Source organism: Heptranchias perlo, chromosome 12 (assembly GCF_035084215.1).
Source record: "Heptranchias perlo isolate sHepPer1 chromosome 12, sHepPer1.hap1, whole genome shotgun sequence".
Classification (NCBI taxonomy): domain Eukaryota; kingdom Metazoa; phylum Chordata; class Chondrichthyes; order Hexanchiformes; family Hexanchidae; genus Heptranchias; species Heptranchias perlo.
Window position 1 is genome coordinate 35,775,948 of NC_090336.1, and position 18,798 is coordinate 35,794,745.

The 18,798-nt window shown below is 41.7% G+C and overlaps 1 protein-coding gene across 6 annotated transcripts in view; it reads right to left on the bottom strand.

The window, feature by feature from the left end:
* Nucleotides 1-18,798, bottom strand: part of LOC137327957 (DENN domain-containing protein 5A-like) — a 221,825-nt gene that overhangs the window by 24,044 nt on the left and 178,983 nt on the right. For all 6 annotated transcript variants that reach the window (XM_067993964.1, XM_067993962.1, XM_067993966.1 and 3 more), the window contains 2 exons: nt 2,992-3,113; nt 1,284-1,429 (listed from right to left, as the gene is read on the bottom strand). In XM_067993964.1, coding sequence (XP_067850065.1) covers nt 1,284-1,429; nt 2,992-3,113 — 268 coding nt within the window. The remainder of the gene's footprint in view (nt 1-1,283; nt 1,430-2,991; nt 3,114-18,798) is intronic.

Genomic DNA, 18,798 nt, shown 5'->3' on the forward strand with positions numbered 1-18,798 from the left:
ATTTACCATGTCTCATAATAAGTCAACGCAAAGCAAGATCGAGACAACATTCAAGCTTGGGCTGATAAGTGGCCAGTAACATTCGCACCACACAAGTGCCAGGCAAAGACTATTCCCAGCAAGAGAATGCCTAATCCCTTGACATTCAATAGTATTACCATCGCCGAGTTCCCCACCATCAACATCCTGGGTGGGGGGGCACACAATGGACCAGAAACTCAACTGGACAAGCCATTTAAATGGCATGGCTACTAGAGCTGGTCAGAGGATGGATATTCTGCAATGAGTGGCTCACCACCTCACTCCCCAAAGCCTCTCCACCACCGACAAAGCACAAGTCAGGTGTGTGATGGAATATTCTCCATTTGCCTGGACAGATGCAGTCAAGAAGCTCAACACCATCCAAGAAAAAGCAGTCTGCTTGATTGGCAGTCCATCCAACACCATCCACTCCCTCCACCACCAACGTACCATGGCTGCAGCGTGTACGATCTACAGGATGCACTGCAGTAACTCGCCAAAATTTCTTCAACACCACCTCCCAAACCGCCGACCTCCACTACATAGAAGGACAAGGGCAGCAGGTGCATGGGAACATCATCACCTCCAAATTTCCCTTCAAGTCACACAGCGTCCTGATTTGGATATTTACTGTCGTTCCTTCATCATCGCTGGGTCAAAATCCTAGAACTCCTTAACTAACAGCATTGTGGGGGCAACTTCACCACACCGACTGCAGTGGTTCAAGAAGAAAACCCACCACCATCTTCTCACGGGCAAGTAAGGATGGGCAATAAATGCCAGCATTGCTAGCGACACCCACATCCCAAGAATGAATTTAAAAACCTCAACTATATAGAAGTGTAATATCTTTGATATCTTTGGGTTGAGTGAAAGTTTGAATGAGTTTTTGAGTTGGTTTATGTAGAACAACTTAAGAGCTAAATCAGGCATCATAGATTAAAACACTGAGAAACAAATTTAAACCTAAATCCTGATTCCGACAAAACAATCTACAAAATTCTCATACACCTACTTGAGTTTAGTTGCAAAGACAGAGAGCTAAGAAATGCATCATGCACCTGTCTTGTCAGCTGGGAAATAATACATGGCATGGCAAAAATTTTAAAAATGGGGCAAATGACAGACATTTTCTGAACATTTTACATGTCTCAACAATAAAAATTTAAGTAAAGTTGGACACCAAACTTTGCATTGAAGAACACGAAATAGAAATTTTAGAGAACAAATCAACCAATTATATAGTTATATCTTCTACTGACCTCAAATGTCATTTCAAGCATACTTTTGGGTATTTGTAAGATGCCCGTCTCTCCCAGCTCTCCTGATATACAGATCCAGGGATTAGCCGTAAACATGGAGCCACCTAACTTCTTACTGGGAATGACCAACACATGGTATGGAATCACTGTTGATACAAAATACATAATTTATATATAACCTACTGCATGCAACACCCTTAACAGTATAGTACAAAGAGTGTGCAGAAATCTTTTCTCTTCTATCTTATTGATAGATATCATTTATTACACACCTTGAGTTTTTTTTAAAAAATAACTTCATGGACTTCAACATATTTGTCACCCTTTCATAACCTCAATAGACCTTTCCTATCTCACCCATTTTGCTTTTACTTTTAATATTTCAAAGTATATTTAGAAAATAATTTTAGAAAAAAAGGTTCAGTGTGCAAAATGCCTGAAATAGATAGGAAACAATTTCACTAAATAATAGTCACAAAGTTAAGGAAGATGGAAAGAATTTTCTTTTAAAATGATTCGGTGCTTCATCATGCAGTGGACATTCAAAATTCAGAAATTTGATGTTATCGTGGAATGTTAATTAAACAGTACATTACCATCAGGTGTGTATTCTAAGAGTCCATTTAGTTCTATACAATTTCACTTCTGAATAGGATCATAAGTGCCACCATTAATTTGCCAGTCATGGCAGCACCTATGTTACTTTTTTAAAAAATATCCAACTTGGGAATTAAAGCACAGCACTTTATATTAGCAGCATCAGAAACCAAGCCAACTGTAGACTATCAATCAGGTTACACAGAAGAGACCCACACATTTACATTGTGCCACAGTTGGTAAATGCATTGTATCGTACATAGTGCAGGGCTGAGTGAAACAGGCCAGAAAGGTCTCAAGATTAAAAATAAATGCAATCAAGTTACAGGATCATCTTGCATAAGATTCAATGGATTCATTAAGAGTTGACCAAAACTAGAAAATTAATGGTACTTTGCTATAAAATGGATTGGAAGTTAGTACATCTCATCAATAGTAACTCCAAGTAAATAAGAACTCCCCAAATGCCTCATCTCATTAATATCTTCCAGTTTTGACAAAACATCAACTTGTCTGGCCGCTCCACAGATGCTGTCTGATCTGCTGAGTGTTTCCAGCATTTTCTGTTTTTGTTTCAGATTTCCAGCATCTGCAGTATTTTCCTTTTCTTTTTAATATGGTAAATTTAATTTTCTCTTTTGATGCAAAGATTAAAATAAATTATTAAACTATAAAATTATAGCTTTAATTTGCAAATTTCTGAGATTTTAATATCTAGATGTTTCGTGTACAAACAAATAATCAGTATTGAATTTTCTGTTGAAAAAGGTCCATTGTTAAGTAGAACTGAATTCATTGTGAAACCCCTAGGTACAAAGTGAGAAATACAACATGGTTTTAATAATTGATTACAAATCTACATTTGACTATAATTTTTGTAAGGTATTTGTCAAAATTCAATAGAAAGTGTGATTTCCCACCCCCCCAAATTTAAATGCAAATTTTCACTATTACTAATGTATGAATCACAAAATGAAAGTGCATCAAGTAAATAAATATCAAATAAATTTATTGATAGAAAAGTTTAAAGATACTCTGTAGTTGCAATTACTATTAAGTCCTAAAAGTTCCTATTAATGGCTGAGTCATTTTTAGCACAGCAGCTACTTACTGATTGTTGTAAACACATTAGTAAAGCAGAAGTAATCCACTGCATTGAATGAAAGGAGGTGGTAAAGAAATTGTTCTTTTTCATCGTCGCAGCGAAGGAAGGCATAGCGTTTATAGAGTTTTCTGAAATAAAAACAAAAATTACATTCAAGCAAGAATATCTTCAGTTAAGGAAATAATTGAGAAAGGTCATTTAAATATGTTTGACCATATGTTGACATTGCGTCAGCATGTTTCTATATGTGCCAAACCCAATAAAACGCTAGTTATTGTGAAAAGTATTTTTTTTAAAATAAAGATCTTATATCCAAATAAATGTGGTAGTAATGTACAAGGAGTCATTGATACACAATAAGGTGAGTAATTGCTTATGGAAGGACAGACAGCACTCAAGTGTTCCCAGCAAAACAACTTTCAAATGAAACTGATGTATCAAAGTTAATTACCAAGTGTAAATTTGATACTTTTTAAAAACTTAAGTTATTGAGATAATAGGTTAATAGTTAAGATATAAAAAAAATAAAAACAAAAAATGCTGGAAATACAAGCACCTGAAAGAGAAAGGCGGGTTAATGTTTAACGGCTGGAGAAACCCAAAGTAATTTTTTTAAATTCCCTTCTGTGCCCAGCAGTGTACGGGATTAAACAAATGTCTAATTTTGTTCTCTTTATTTGTTCACAGGTTGTGGATGATGCTGGCGAAGCCACGTTTATTCTCCATCCCAATTTGCTGTGAGAAGGTGGTGATGGGCCTCTGCCTGATCTGCTGCAATTCTTGTGCTGATGGTGCTCCCACAATTGTCAGGTAGGGGACTCCAAGATTTTGACCCAGTGATAATGAATTACAGAACATTATCTATATTGTATAGCTTAAAATAAAGGGACTCCCATTTAAAATGTTAAATTATTTCATAGGTTGAAATGTCTTTAGCATCATAACCATGCACAGTAAAACAAGTTCCATGAATCTGTAGACAACACAATGAACAGCAATTATTGCTGAGGTGTATATTGTGCAATTTTCAATATAACACAGCAATGCAATACTCAAGACACCTATTAAAATAGGGCAAAAGTTTAAGAAGCAGGGTTAATTTCATCTCGAATTGCCAGAAAGGTGGCAGATGCTGGGATGAAAGACGCTACTTCGAGAAACATAAAAGAGCCGCAAATTCAATGGGCAAATTGGAACTTATGTCATCCATGAGCAACATCTCATCTTGAAGGTCTATCAAAGAAAAAAAATCAAGACTCTTCTATCCAGTGTTGGCTGCCAATAGACTAAGAAGTAGCTCACGTTAATCCCTTGTAAACAGATTCTAGTTCTATTATTGTTAAGTATTTTACCGTTTTAGTATCGCTAAGTCTTTTGCTTTTCTATAATTCATTTGTAAATCATTCTGACCAAGTGGTTTTAGCCTATAATGCACTGGTCTGGCAGTGTGTTACTCGGAATTCCACATATACTCCAATAAACCATTTACAGCAATGAGGTGTTAATTGTTAAACTTGCACATGCTAACCCTGTACAATACACTAAATAAGGACACAAGTTTCAGTTCACAAGGAAACTTGAGTCTAGCTCTGAACATGGGGGCAAGTATTGGGGGAAATGCCAAAACTGTAACAATGTTTACTGCCTAGGTTTGCACATAATAAATGGTTAATTGGAAATAGCACAGGGCCAGGTGGGGGGGGGGGGGGGGGGGGGGGAGTGGGGGCGGGGTGGTGGCTGTCTGTATTCTTGTGCCCCTTCTGCCACTGTCTTCAGGAGAGCAGGAAGGAATGGGAGGGGAGAAAAATGTGGGCAAGAAAGTGCCCTTAACTAAAAAGATTCACAGATGGAGTAATATGCTGTAGCACAGACACCATCAATTTATACGTTCTGCTTTTGCTACTTTGTTTGTACAACCAGAATGGTAGCAGGCAGGCAGGTAACAGTGTTTTTGAAAGCTCAGTCTTCAATCTCTACCACAGAATGTAAAATGCACATTCCGATAGGATTTTTCCTCCCTGTCCTTTAGCACCAGCCTATCACAACAATCACAAAGCTAATAAGGCAGACATGACCCAGTTCCCTTGAACCACTGCACACTATGAATAAATAAAATGGAGCAGCTTGCATCATGGATTATTCAATATAATCAGAGTCAGTCAGGCTGGCCCACTTTAAAATGACAGCAATCTAAGGTAATTCAGGCAACATTAGCAACTACCATGTATATTTAAAAAAATATTTGAAGACTTTTTTTTGAGCTACAGTCAAAGTGAAGATCAGACATTGCAAGACAGAAAATAAAAAGGAGAAAATAAGATATATTCATGATTCCCAAATGTGATGACAGCAAACACTATTGTGGGAGCAGTATCTATTGACTGCAGCGATTCAAAGAGAAGGCCCACCACCACATTTTTAAAGGTAACTAGGGATGGGCAATAAATGCAGCCTTGTCAGTGTCACCCACATCCCAAGAACAAAAACATTTTTTAAAAAGCTGCAATTTAAACACGTCCCGTATTAGCAACATTTATGTGATATATGAAATCTGATAAAAAAAACAAAATATAATTCCGACAGAAGTATGCTTCCGTGGTTTTAAATTTTACAGAAGCTGCAGTATTGTTCAACATTAAACAAATGGTCATATGATAGTAAATAATTGTTCAAATCAACACAGATGACTTGGTAATCGGTTGCAGAAGCAAACAATAAAAGGTTCTGAAGCTGTTTTCTTTTAAACAGGGAATGCAAGTTCATAACTATTTCAGGTCACTATAAATCAATGCTTATTAAAAAAAAAGCTCCAGAATAAGTAATTATTGATGAGTGTATATATGTTGCTGCACTGTGGATGGGCTGAATGGCTGAGAGAGAATCCTTTACAGCTTATCAATTTGAGAAAAGTACATGCTCCACTACAATGCTGTTATTGCATTTTAAAAACTTTTACTTTTCTCTGTCTTGGCATTTGATAAATAAAGGTAATCATATTTATAAGTATTCGTTAGACTCGTGGTGGCACTCTCACTTCGGAGTCAGAGGGTTGAGGTTTCAAGTCCCACCACTTCAGTATGTAGGAAGTGCTGCACTGTTGATGTCATCTTTCTTCGCTGACACCTTAAACCTGTTATGATGAAAGCAAAAGATCCCATGGCACTATTTGAAAATGAAAGGGGAGTTCTCCCAGTATCCTCGTCAACATTTATTTCTCAATCAATGCCACCATCAAAACAAATTAATTCATTTATCTGACTTGCTGTTTGTGGGACATGGTCATGTGCAAAGTGGCTGCTGCGTTTGCCTAATTAACAGTGATTCATTTCAAAAGTGATTAATTGACTACGGGACATAGAATCATAGAAGTTTATAACATGGAAACAGGCCCTTCGGCCCAACACGTCCATGTCGCCCAGTTTATACCACCAAGCTAGTCCCAATTGCCTGCATTTGGCCCATATCCCTCTATACCCATCTTACCCATGTAACTGTCCAAATGCTTTTTAAAAGACAAAATTGTACCCGCCTCTACTACTGCCTCTGGCAGCTCGTTCCAGACACTCACCACCCTTTGAGTGAAAAAATTGCCCCTCTGGACCCTTTTGTATCTCTCCCCTCTCACCTTAAATCTATGCCCCCTCGTTATAGACTCCCCTACCTTTGGGAAAAGATTTTGACTATCTATCTTATCTATGCCCCTCATTATTTTATAGACTTCTATAAGATCACCCCGAAACCTCCTACTCTCAACGGAAAAAAGTCTCAGCCTATCCAACCTCTCCCTATAAGTCAAACCATCTAGTCCCGGTAGCATCCTAGTAAATCTTTTCTGCACTCTTTCTAGTTTATTAATATCCTTTCTATAATAGGGTGACCAGAACTGTACACAGTATTCCAAGTGTGGCCTTACTAATGTCTTGTACAACTTCAACAAGACATCCCAACTCCTGTATTCAATGTTCTGACCAATGAAACCAAGCATGCTGAATGCCTTCTTCACCACCCTATCCACCTGTGACTCCACTTTCAAGGAGCTATGAACCTGGACTCCTAGATCTCTTTGTTCTATAACTCTCCCCAACGCCCTACCATTAACGGAGTAGGTCCTGGCCCGATTCGATCTACCAAAATGCATCACCCCACATTTATCTAAATTAAACTCCATCTGCCATTCATCGGCCCACTGGCCCAATTTATCAAGATCCCGTTGCAATCCTAGATAACCTTCTTCACTGTCCACAATGCCACCAATCTTGGTATCATCTGCAAACTTACTAACCATGCCTCCTAAATTCTCATCCAAATCATTAATATAAATAACAAATAACAGCGGACCCAGCACCGATCCCTGAGGCACACCGCTGGTCACAGGCCTCCAGTTTGAAAAACAACCCTCTACAACCACCCTCTGTCTTCTGTAGTCAATCCAATTTTGTATCCTGAGGTAGTGAAAGACGCAATGTAAGTGTAAGTTCTTTCTTCTTTCTAACACCATCCTGAAATCAATTACCGTACAAGGTTAAATGTGTTGCTATCACAATGTTTTTAAGCCAAGAACACTTCTGCTATTAGAAGACACCATGGGTACCCTTTAATCTCCTGTCACTTGCATAAGGCTCAACAGATTTTAAACATGTGTCATCTCATACTCTGATTACACAATGGGCTCTTCAGATCTTAAAATTCAAGAGATCTGATGATCTAAATTCTGGCTTCAAAAGCCAAATGTATTAAATAAAGAAGTTCAGATTAAAATGCAGCTTTGGGCTATCTTTATTAATCCCATGTCGAATATCAGATGCTGCTTTTTACTAGATAATTTCAAGTCTTTTCAGTTCCTTGTACTATAATCATACAGTTTCTAACAATACTAATTTGCAACTGAAGTGCAAAATGAGTTAAATTGCTCTTCATTAAGACTTTAGCGTGAAAGACACAAAATTATAAAGCTTAACTGAAATACAATAAACATTTCATTTTTTTGACTTGTTTTTTCCCTTGACTGCCTTTGTATGTGTGCATCTTGAGTGAGTGGTGGAATGGGTAAAACCAAGCTCATGCCACCTTCATCTAGGCAATGTCTGTTCAGTAGATAAAAACAAATTGAAATTTGTTCTTCTTTAAATTTCACTTACTCCATTTGTTATATACTTACAAAGTTTTAGAATATCTGCATTCCTTTCTACTTTAAAAAGGTCACAGTTAGAAAGTACATCCTTTTATGTATCCAACAGTAGTGCCATGTTCAGCGTGGAACAGGTCACTGATTCTGCTGGACCCTCAACACAGTACTGAAAATACACCTCAAAAATGACCTCTGAAAAACACTTCTCCAGAACAACACATCTCCTACCACTGTGATGACTACTTTCCTCACATTTTAAAAATTGGCTTTTCAAAACAAAGACTTTTCAACTAATGTTACAAACATACATAAAACGAATGAACAAACTTGCATTTATATAGCACCTTAACTGCAGGACATCCCCACGCACTTCACAACAAAAGGATTATTCTTGAAATATAGTCACAATTGTTATATAAGCAAATGTGGCAGACAATTTGACCACAGTAAGGTTTTTGGTGGTATTGGTTGAGGGAAGAATATTAGCGAGAACACTGGAAGAACATAAGAACATAAGAAATAGGAGCAGGAGTAGGCCAATCGGCCCCTCAAGCCTGCTCCGCCATTCAATAAGATCATGGCTGATCTGATCCCAACCACAAATCTAAAGAACACAAGAAGTAGGAGCAGGACCCGGCCACACAGCCCCTGGGCCCTCTCCGCCACCCACAGGGCATTGACCGATCCGAACTCAGCTTCATGTCCAATTTCCTGCACGCTCCCCATAACCCCTAATTCCCTTTACTTCTAGAAAACTGTCTATTTCTGTTTTAAATTTATCTAATGATGTAGCTTCCACAGCTTCCTGGGGCAGCAAATTTCACAGACCTACCACCCTCTGAGTGAAGAAGTTTCTCCTCATCTCAGTTTTGAAAGAAGTCTCTGCTCTTCTACCAGTACTGCCATGGGATCTTTTACATCTACCTGATCAGGCAAACTGGGCCTCAGTTTAAAGTCTCAACCAAAAAACAAGACCTCCAATAACACAGCACTGAAGGATCAGCTTAGATTGTGCGCTTAAGTTTTGGAATGTGATTTGAACCCACAATTTTCATACTCGGGCATGAGTGCAACCAACCTAGCTAAGCTGACACTTGATAAAGGATTAAATAGCATGCTGCACCCGAAGCATAAATATATGGACATCGAAAGCAACACCAGGCTAAATACGTCAGGCGTAGTTCTCCTACATTTTTGCTGAATGATGGGTATTTGGATAACAGTGTGAACTAAATATGAGTGCAAAGTGTTATTAACTTTGAACCTTTAAAAGCCATCATGCCTTTTTCAGAATACGATGAAATCAAACTTTGATCCATAGTAGTAAAAAGTAGTAACTGGATTCTAGTTTACACATGGATTAATTCAGGGAACAATCCAATGCAGGTTTAGTATTCACTCTGATTCCAGAACTGACATTAAAAGTTAGCTGAAGAAAAAACTTGCTGGATTTTACAATTGCCTGGTAGTTTAAACAAATGATTGAACAAATGAAGAATAGATATTCTTTTCAACTATATTATTATATCAGGATGTAACAGAAATATTCAAAGTCCAGCGACACAAAAGAAAGATCCAATCAGTCCTTGGTTTTTGCAACTAGAAACTTTCAGCGGGTTATAAAATGGCGAAGTGACAGAAATTGGGTATTACACTGTTCTCTATATTCCATCAAAGGGATAACCCACAACTGTTATTTAAACCAAATAGTATTTTTGTTGAAAAAAATATATTCTTTATAGTGGTTAAAGAGGATTTTTTTTTTACTCAATCCCTGCCTTGCATAATCTTATATTTGATTTTCAACATGTAACCCTATAACCTTTTCCCAATTTAAGTTGATGAATAAAATTCATGACAAAGAAATAGAACTAATGATTAAAGCTTGATGAAAAAGTAGTTTCTCTAATTTAAATTACCACAGTAGTCTCAAATATCAAAAGTAAAGCAAAAAAAGTGGAAATGTATTTTTCCAAGCAGGCAGGCCTTCAGTAACACCAATTCATTGAGCACATCAATAATTTGCTCGCGACCCCCAAAGGGATGCAAGAATGGAGTAAGGAGAAAAGGCAAGGCTCGTGGACCTCTGCTTATTATGCTCTATAGCTAGATGCTCAGGAACAGTCCATGAAGAACTCCTATTTTTCCTTCCCACAGGAAAGCTTCAAAGCACAAATAGGATGATTATAATATGTGCAAGGTTCAACGAAAGCTAGGAAGAAGACAATGACAGAAGGCGACAACCACCGATGACAACTCACTACGGCACACCAGAAAAAAAGCCAGAGTATCCAAGAGGAAGAGAGGACTGTCGCATACCATAGTAGCCCACTACTCAAAGAAGAGATCGTTTGATTTTATGCTAACGTCACAAAGGCACAGCCGTAACTCAAGAAATCCACCAATGATGCAATGAATACAGATTGTAAACTTGATCTTGCTGAATCCATATTGTAATCTTGGACATTCAACATGACTTTGTGATAAGCTTACTAAGCACAATCCAGCTAGGACTGAGGTGATGTGATACAATTAAATTAGTGTTGCATTTACGATTTAGATTTTTGATTCATGTTAAATATCAGCTTTCTTTTACTGTAATCACCAATACTGATTCTTATGACGATAATACCTACCGTAACAGCAGTTATAATATAGAGCTGAACCCTAGTTAATAGACAGAACAAAAGCTGTGGAAGTGGAATTCTGAGCCAGTCTGGTGATCAAATCACAAACTGGCAAATACTGTCTGCACATGCCTGGCTGAACATACTAGCACATGCATACATGGTATTTTTCTACACCGCAGGCCTGTTTCTGGCCAATTCTCACACTTCTCCAGTGTGCAGACTGTTCTGGCCCAATCTAATCTCTGCAATTGTGGTTTTAATAGCTCTGATAATTTGATTGGCTTCACAATGACATTTTGGGTTACTCAGGCCAGTAGTTTCTACTCTTTGTTAAATGGGTCTAAAATTATTGATGTATTCTGGCAATGTATTTCTATAAGCAGGCCAACCAGATTAATTCAAGAAAACAAGATAAGTCCCAGTTCAACTTCACAGGACACCAGCTTGCTTAACGAACTTAGAAAAAACAATCCTAATACAAATAGATACACTGGATTTTCCAGAGTTTTCCATGAATGGAATCCTCAAAACAAAACACTTTCTAACAAATAGAAATCTACACAATCAAACAACATCACAGCAAGGCGTGGATAGAATGACAATATAACTAACATGTACTACCAGGAGTCACAATGGCTCAACAAGTTTATCTAACAAGCAGCTGTGCCATATAGATCTTGAAGGTCTCTGGTTTGATACATGTGCTGTACGGAGTAAAAACGAGTCACAACTTTCGGGAAACAGGGACTAAGTGGGGAAATCACAAGGAAAAGGAGACAAGGAATTAATTTATCCAAGGCTTAAAACATAATCTAGGCTTTTAAAAAAAATTCGTTCACGGGATGTGGGCGTCGCTGGCGAGGCCGGCATTTATTGCCCATCCCTAACTGCCCTTGAGAAGGTGGTGGTGAGCCGCCTTCTTGAACCGCTGCAGTCCGTCTGGTGAAGATTCTTCCACAGTGCTTAGGTAGGGAGTTCCAGGATTTTGACCCAGCGATGATGAAGGAACGGCGATATATTTCCAAGTCGGGATGGTGTGTGACTTGGAGGGTAATGTGCAGGTGGTGTTGTTCCCATGTGCCTGCTGCTCTTGTCCTTCTAGGTGGTAGAGGTCGCGGGTTTGGGAGGTGCTGTCGAAGAAGCCTTGGCGAGTTGCTGCAGTGCATCCTGTGGATGGTACACACTGCAGCCACAGTGCACCGGTGGTGAAGGGAGTGAATGTTTAGGGTGGTGGATGGGGTGCCAATCAAGTGGGCTGCTTTGTCCTGGATGGTGTCGAGCTTCTTGAGTGTTGTTGGAGCTGCACTCATCCAGGCAAGTGGAGAGTATTCCATCACACTCCTGACTTGTGCCTTGTAGATGGTGGAAAGGCTTTGGGGAGTCAGGAGGTGAGTCACTCGCCGCAGAATACCCAGCCTCTGACCTGCTCTTGTAGCCAAAGTATTTATATGGCTGGTCCAGTTAAGTTTCTGGTCAATGGTGACCCCCAGGCTGTTGATGGTGGGGGATTCGGCGATGGTAATGCCATTGAATGTCATGGGGAGGTGGTTCGACTCTTTCTTGTTGGAGATGGTCATTGCCTGGCACTTGTCTGGCGCAAATGTTACTTGCCACTTATGAGCCCAAGCCTGGATGTTGTCCAGGTCTTGCTGCATGCGGGCTCGGACTGCTTCATTATTTGAGGGGTTGCGAATGGAACTGAACACTGTGCAATCATCAGCGAACATCCCCATTTCTGACCTTATGATGGAGGGAAGGTCATTAATGAAGCAGCTGAAGATGGTTGGGCCTAGGACACTGCCCTGAGGAACTCAGTGCAGTACTGAAGAGTTGCTACACTATAAGACGTGCTGCCTTTTGCATGAGACGTTAATTAAGTCCCCTGCTACTTGTTCAGATAGACATAGAAGCTCCCATGGCACTGTTAAAGAAGAGCAGGGGATTCTCCCGATGTCTTAGCCAGATTAACTGTAATTTAATCTCATTTGTTGCGTGTTTGTGGGGCTTTCCCACAAAAGCTGCTGTATTTTCCTACATAACAGTAACTGAACTTCAAAAGTAATTTATTAGATGTGAAGCATTTTGAGATGTCCTGAGGACACAAAGCATTATGTAAATGCAAATTATTTTCATAGAATCATAGAAAGGTGACAGCAGGAAGGAGGCCTTTAGGCCGGCTCTATGCAAGACCAATCCAGCGAGTCCCACTCCCCCACCCTATCCCCGTAGCCCTGCAAATTTTTACCCTTCAAGTACTTATCCAGTTCCCTTTTGAAGGCCATGATTGAATCTGCCTCCACCACTCTCTCGGGCAGTGCATTCCAGATCCTAACCACTCACTGTGTAAAAAGGTTTTTCCTCATGTCACCTTTGGTTCTTTTGCCAATCACCTCAAATCTATGCCCTCTGGTTTTTGACCCTTCTGCCAATGGGAACAGTTACTCTCTCTATCTAGGCCCTTCATGATTTTGAATACCTCCATCAAATCTTCTTGCAACCTTCTCTGTTCCAAGGAGAACAACCCGAGCTTCTTCAGTTTATCCACGTAACTAAAGTCCCTCATCCCTGGAATCATTCTAGTAAATCTCTTCTGCACCCTCTCTAAGGCCTTCAGATCCTTCCTAAAGTGCGGGCCCAGAACTGGACACAATACACCAGTTGTGCCCAAACCAGTGTTTTATAAAGGTTCATCATGACTTCCATACTTTTGAACTCTACACCTCTATTTATAAAGCCCAGGGTCCCGTATGTTTTCTTAACCGCTTTCTCAACCTGTCCTGCCACCTTCAACAATTAGTGTACATATACCCCCAGATCTCTCTGTTCCTGTACCCCTTTTAGAGTTGTGCTCTCTAGTTTATATTGCATCTCCTCATTTTTCCTACCGAAATGCATCACCTCGCATTTTTCTGAGTTAAATTTCATCTGCCACATGTCCGCCCATGCCAGCAGAGTGTCTATATCCTTTTGAAGTCTATCACTATCCTCCTCACTGTTCACTACCCTTCCAAGTTTTGTGTCATCTGCAAATTTTGAAATTGTGCCCTGTACATCCAAGTCCAAGTCATTAATATATAAAGAAAAGCAGTGGTCCCAGCACCGACCCCTGGAGAACACCACTGTACGCCTCCCTCCAGTCCGACAAACAACCATTCACCACTACTCCTGTCACTTAGCCAATTCTGTATCCATGTTGCTACTGCCCCCTTTATTCCATGGGCCGCAATCTTGATGATAAGCCTACCATGCGGCTCTTCATCAAACACATTTTGAAAGTCCATATACACCAGATCAACTGCATTGCCCTCATCGACCCTCTCTGCTACCTCATCAAAAAACTCTATCAGGTTAGTTAAACACCATTTGCCTTTAACAAATCCGTGCTGGCTTTCCTTAATCAATCCACACTCATCCAAGTGACTGTTAATTCTGTTCCAGATTATCGTTTCTAAAAGTTTCCCCACCACTGAGGTTAAACTGACTGGCCTGTAGTTGCTGGGTTTATCCTTACACCTTTTTTTGAACAAGGGTGTAATATCTGAAATTCTCCAGTACTCTGGCACCACCCCCATATCTAAGGAGGATTGGAAGATTATGGCCAGTACCTCTGCAATTTCCACCCTTACTTCCCTCAGCAACCTAGGATACAACCCATCTGGACCGGGTGACTTATCTACTTTAAGTACAGCTAGCCTTTCTAGTACCTCCTCTTCATCAATTTTTAGCCCATCCACTATCTCAACTATATCTTCCTTTACTGAGACTCTGGCAGCATCTTCTTCCTTGGTAAAGGCAGATACAAAGTACTCATTTAGTACCTCGGCCATGCGCTCTGCCTCCATGAGTAGATCTCCTTTATGGTCCCTGATCAACACCACCCCTCCTCTTACTACCCGTTTACAGTTTACATGTCTATAGTAGACTTTTGGATTCCCTTTTATGTTAGCCACCAGTCTATTCTGATATTCTCTCTTTGCCCCTCTTATTTCCCTTTTTACTTCCCCTCTGAACTTTCTATATTCAGCCTGGTTCTCACTTGTATTATCAACCTGTTATCTGTCATACGCCCCTTTTATCTGCTTCATCTCACTCTCTATCTCTTCTGTCATCCAGGGAGCTCTGGCTTTAGTTGCCCTACCTTTCCCCCTCTTGCAAATGTACCTAGACTGTACCCGAACCATCTCCTCTTTAAAGGCCGCCCACTGTTGAATTACAGTTTTGCCTGCCAATCTTTGATTCCAATTTACCTGGGCCAGATCTGTTCTCATCCCACTGAAATTGGCCCTCCTCCAATTGAGTATTTTTACTTTAGAGTGGTCTGTATCCTTTTCCATAGCTATTCTAAACCTTATGATAATATGATCGCTGCTCCCCCACTAACACTTGCTCCACTTGGCCCGCCTCATTCCCTCGAACCAAGTCCAGCAATGCCTCCTTCCTAGTTGGGCCAGAAATGTACTGGTTATTAATTGGATCCTTTTTATTCGTTCATGGGATATGGGCATCGCTGGCAAGGCCAGCATTTATTGCCCATCCCTAATTGCCCTCGAGGAAGTGGTGGTGAGCCGCCTTCTTGAACTGCTGCAGTCCACGTAGTGAAGGTACTCCCACAATGCTGTTAGGTAGGGAGTTTCAGGATTTTGACCCAGCGACAATGAAGGACCGGCGAAATCATCAGCCAACATCCCTATTTCTGACCTTATGATGGAATGAAGGTCATTGACGAAGCAGCTAAAGATGGTTGGGCCTAGGACACTGCCCTGAGGAACTCCTGCAGCAAGGTCCTGGGGTCGAGATGATTGGCTCCAACAACCACTACTATCTTCCTTTGTGCTAGGTATGACTCCAGCTACCGGAGAGTTTTTCCCCCGATTCCCAGTGACTTCAATTTTACTCGGGGTCCTTGGTGCCACACTCGGTCAAATGCTGCCTTGATGTCAAGGGCAGTCACTCTCACCTCACCTCTGGAATTCAGCTCTTTTGTCCATGTTTGGAACAAGGCTGGAATGAGGTCTGGGGCAGAGTGGTCCTGGCAGAACCCAAACCGAGCATTGGTGGGCAGGTTATTGGTGAGTAAGTGCCGCTTGATAGCACTGTTGACGACACCTTCCATCACTTTGCTGATGATTGAGAGTAGACTGATGGGGCGATAATTGGCCAGATTGGATTTGTCCTGCTTTATGTGGACAGGACATACCTGGGCAATTTTCCACGTTGTCGGGTAGACGCCAGTGTTGCAGCTGTACTGGAACAGCTTGGCTCGAGGCGCGGCTAGTTCTGGAGCACAAGTCTGCAGCATTACAGCCGGGATGTTGTCAGGGCCCATAGCCTTTGCTGTATCCAGTGCACTCAGCTGTTTCTTGATATCACATGGAGTGAATCGAATTGGCTGAAGACTGGCTTCTGTGATGGTGGGGATATCGGGAGGAGGCCAAGATGGATCATCCACTCAGCACTTCTGGCTGAAGATGGCTGCAAACGCTTCAGCCTTGTCTTTTGCACTCACGTGCTGGACTCTGCCATCATTGAGAATGGGGAAGTTCACGGAGCCTCCTCCTCCCATTAGTTGTTTAATTGTCCACCACAATTCATGACTGGATGTGGCAGGACTGCAGAGCTTTGATCTGATCCATTGGTTGTGAAATCGCTTAGCTCTGTCTATAGCATGTTGCTTCCGCTGTTTAGCATGCATGTAGTCCTGTGTGGTAGCTTCACCAGGTTGGCACTTCATTTTTCAGTATGCCTGGTGCTGCTCCTGGCGTGCTCTTCTACACTCCTCATTGTACCAGGGTTGATCTCCTGACTTGTTGGTAATGGTAGAGTGAGGAATATGCTGGGCCATGAGGTTAGAGATTGTGCTGGAATACAATTCTGCTGCTGCAGAAGGCCCACAGCGCCTCATGGATGCCCAGTTTTGAGCTGCTCGATGTGTTCCGAATCTATCCCAATTAGCACGGTGGTAGTGCCATACAACACGTTGGATGGTGTCCTCAGTGTGAAGACGGGACTTCATCTCCACAAGGATTGTGCGGCGGTCACTCCTACCAATACTGTCATGGACAGATGTATCTGCGACAGGTAGATTGGTGAGGATGAGGTCAAGTATGTTTTTCCCTCGTGTTCGCTCACCACCTGCCGCAGGCCCAGCCTGGCTGCTGTGTCCTTCAGGACTCGGCCAGCTCGGTCAGTAGTGGTGCTACCGAGCCACTTTTGGTGATGGACATTGAAGTCCCCCACCCAGAGTACATTCTGTGCCCTTGCTACCCTCAGTGCTTCCTCCAAGTGGGGCTCAACATGGAGGAGGACTGATTAATCAGCTGAGGGAGGGCGGTAGGTGGTAATCAGCAGGAGGTTTCCTTGCCCATGTTTGACCTGATGCCATGAAATTTCATGTGGTCCAGAGTCAATGTTGAGGACACTCAGGGCCACTCCCTCCTGACTGTATACCACTGTACCATCACCTCTAATGGGTCTGTCCTGCCGGTGGGACAGGACATACCCAGGGTTGGTGATGGAAGAATCTGGGACGTTGGCTGAAAGGTATGATTCTGTGAGTATGGCTATGTCAGGCTGTTGCTTGACTAGTCTGTGGGACAGCTCTCCCAATTTTGACACAAGTCCCCAGAGGTTAGTGAGGAGGACCTTGCAGGGTCGACTGGGCTTGGTTTGCCTTTGTCGTGTCCGGTGCCTAATGGTCCGATGCCAGGTGGTTCGTCTGGTTTTATTCTTATTGTGACTTTCTGTGGCGAGATTGTACAACTGAGTAGCTTGCTAGGCCATTCCAGAGGGCGATTAAGAATCAACCACATTGCTGTGGGTCTGGAGTCACATATGGGCCAGACCAGTTCCCTCGTTGGAAATAGGTCCAGATGAAAATGACCCCCCCACTTTCACTAGTTCTGATCCCATTACCTCACTTCCCTCTGTACATTTCCAGTTCATACTGGGTTGACTGAATTCAACATTATTGCAACATTATTGTATGTAATCATCCTTATCTCGTATAGCATACCACCACCACCTTTATCCTGTCCTCACAGTCTATAACAGTCTCCTTTTGTTAACCATGTCTTCAACCTGGCTATTAACTGAAGAAAGACGATTTCATTTTATGTATGTCCCTGATGTGTGGGTTTAAAATAGGAAATATTGGAGGATTTAATCAGAGTTTAAATGGGTTTTATACTGTAATTTAACTTAGAAACAAAAATCAAATATCAGAGCGCAAGTTCCCCATTACATATAGGAACATGAGTAAGCCATTTAGCCCCTCGAGCCTGTTCCACCATTCAATGAGCTAATGGCTGTTCAGTCACCTAACTCCATATGGTTGGGCAGTGTCCTAGGCCCAACCATCTTCAGCTGCTTCATCAATGATGTTCCTTCCATCATAAGGTCAGAAATGGGGATATTCGCTAATGATTGCACGGTGTTCAGTTCCATTCGCAACCCCTCAGATAATGAAACAGTCCGAGCCCGCATGCAGCAAGACCTGGATGACATCCAGGCTTGGGCTGATAAGTGGCAACTAACATTTTCACCAGACAAGTGCCAGGCAATGACCATCTCCAACAAGAGAGAGTCTAACCACCTCCCCTTGACATTCAACGGCATTACCATCGCCAAATCACCCACCATCAACATCCTGGGGGTCACCATTGACCAGAAACTTAACTGGACCAGCCACATAAATACTGTGGCTACAAGAGCAGGTCAGAGGCTGGGCATTCTGCGGCGAGTGACTCACCTCCTGACTCCCCAAAGCCTTTCCACCATCTACAAGGCACAAGTCAGGAGTGTGATGGAATACTCTCCACTTGCCTGGGTGAGTGCAGCTCCAACAACACTCAAGAAGCTCGACATCATCCAGGACAAAGCAGCCCGCTTGATTGGCACTCCATCCACCATCCTAAACATTCACTCCCTTCACCACCAGCGCACCGTGGCTGCAGTGTGTACCATCCACAGGATGATCTGCAACAATTAGCCAAGGTTTCTTCAACAGCGCCTCCCAAACCCGCAACCTCTACCACGTAGGTCAAGGGCAGCAGGCAC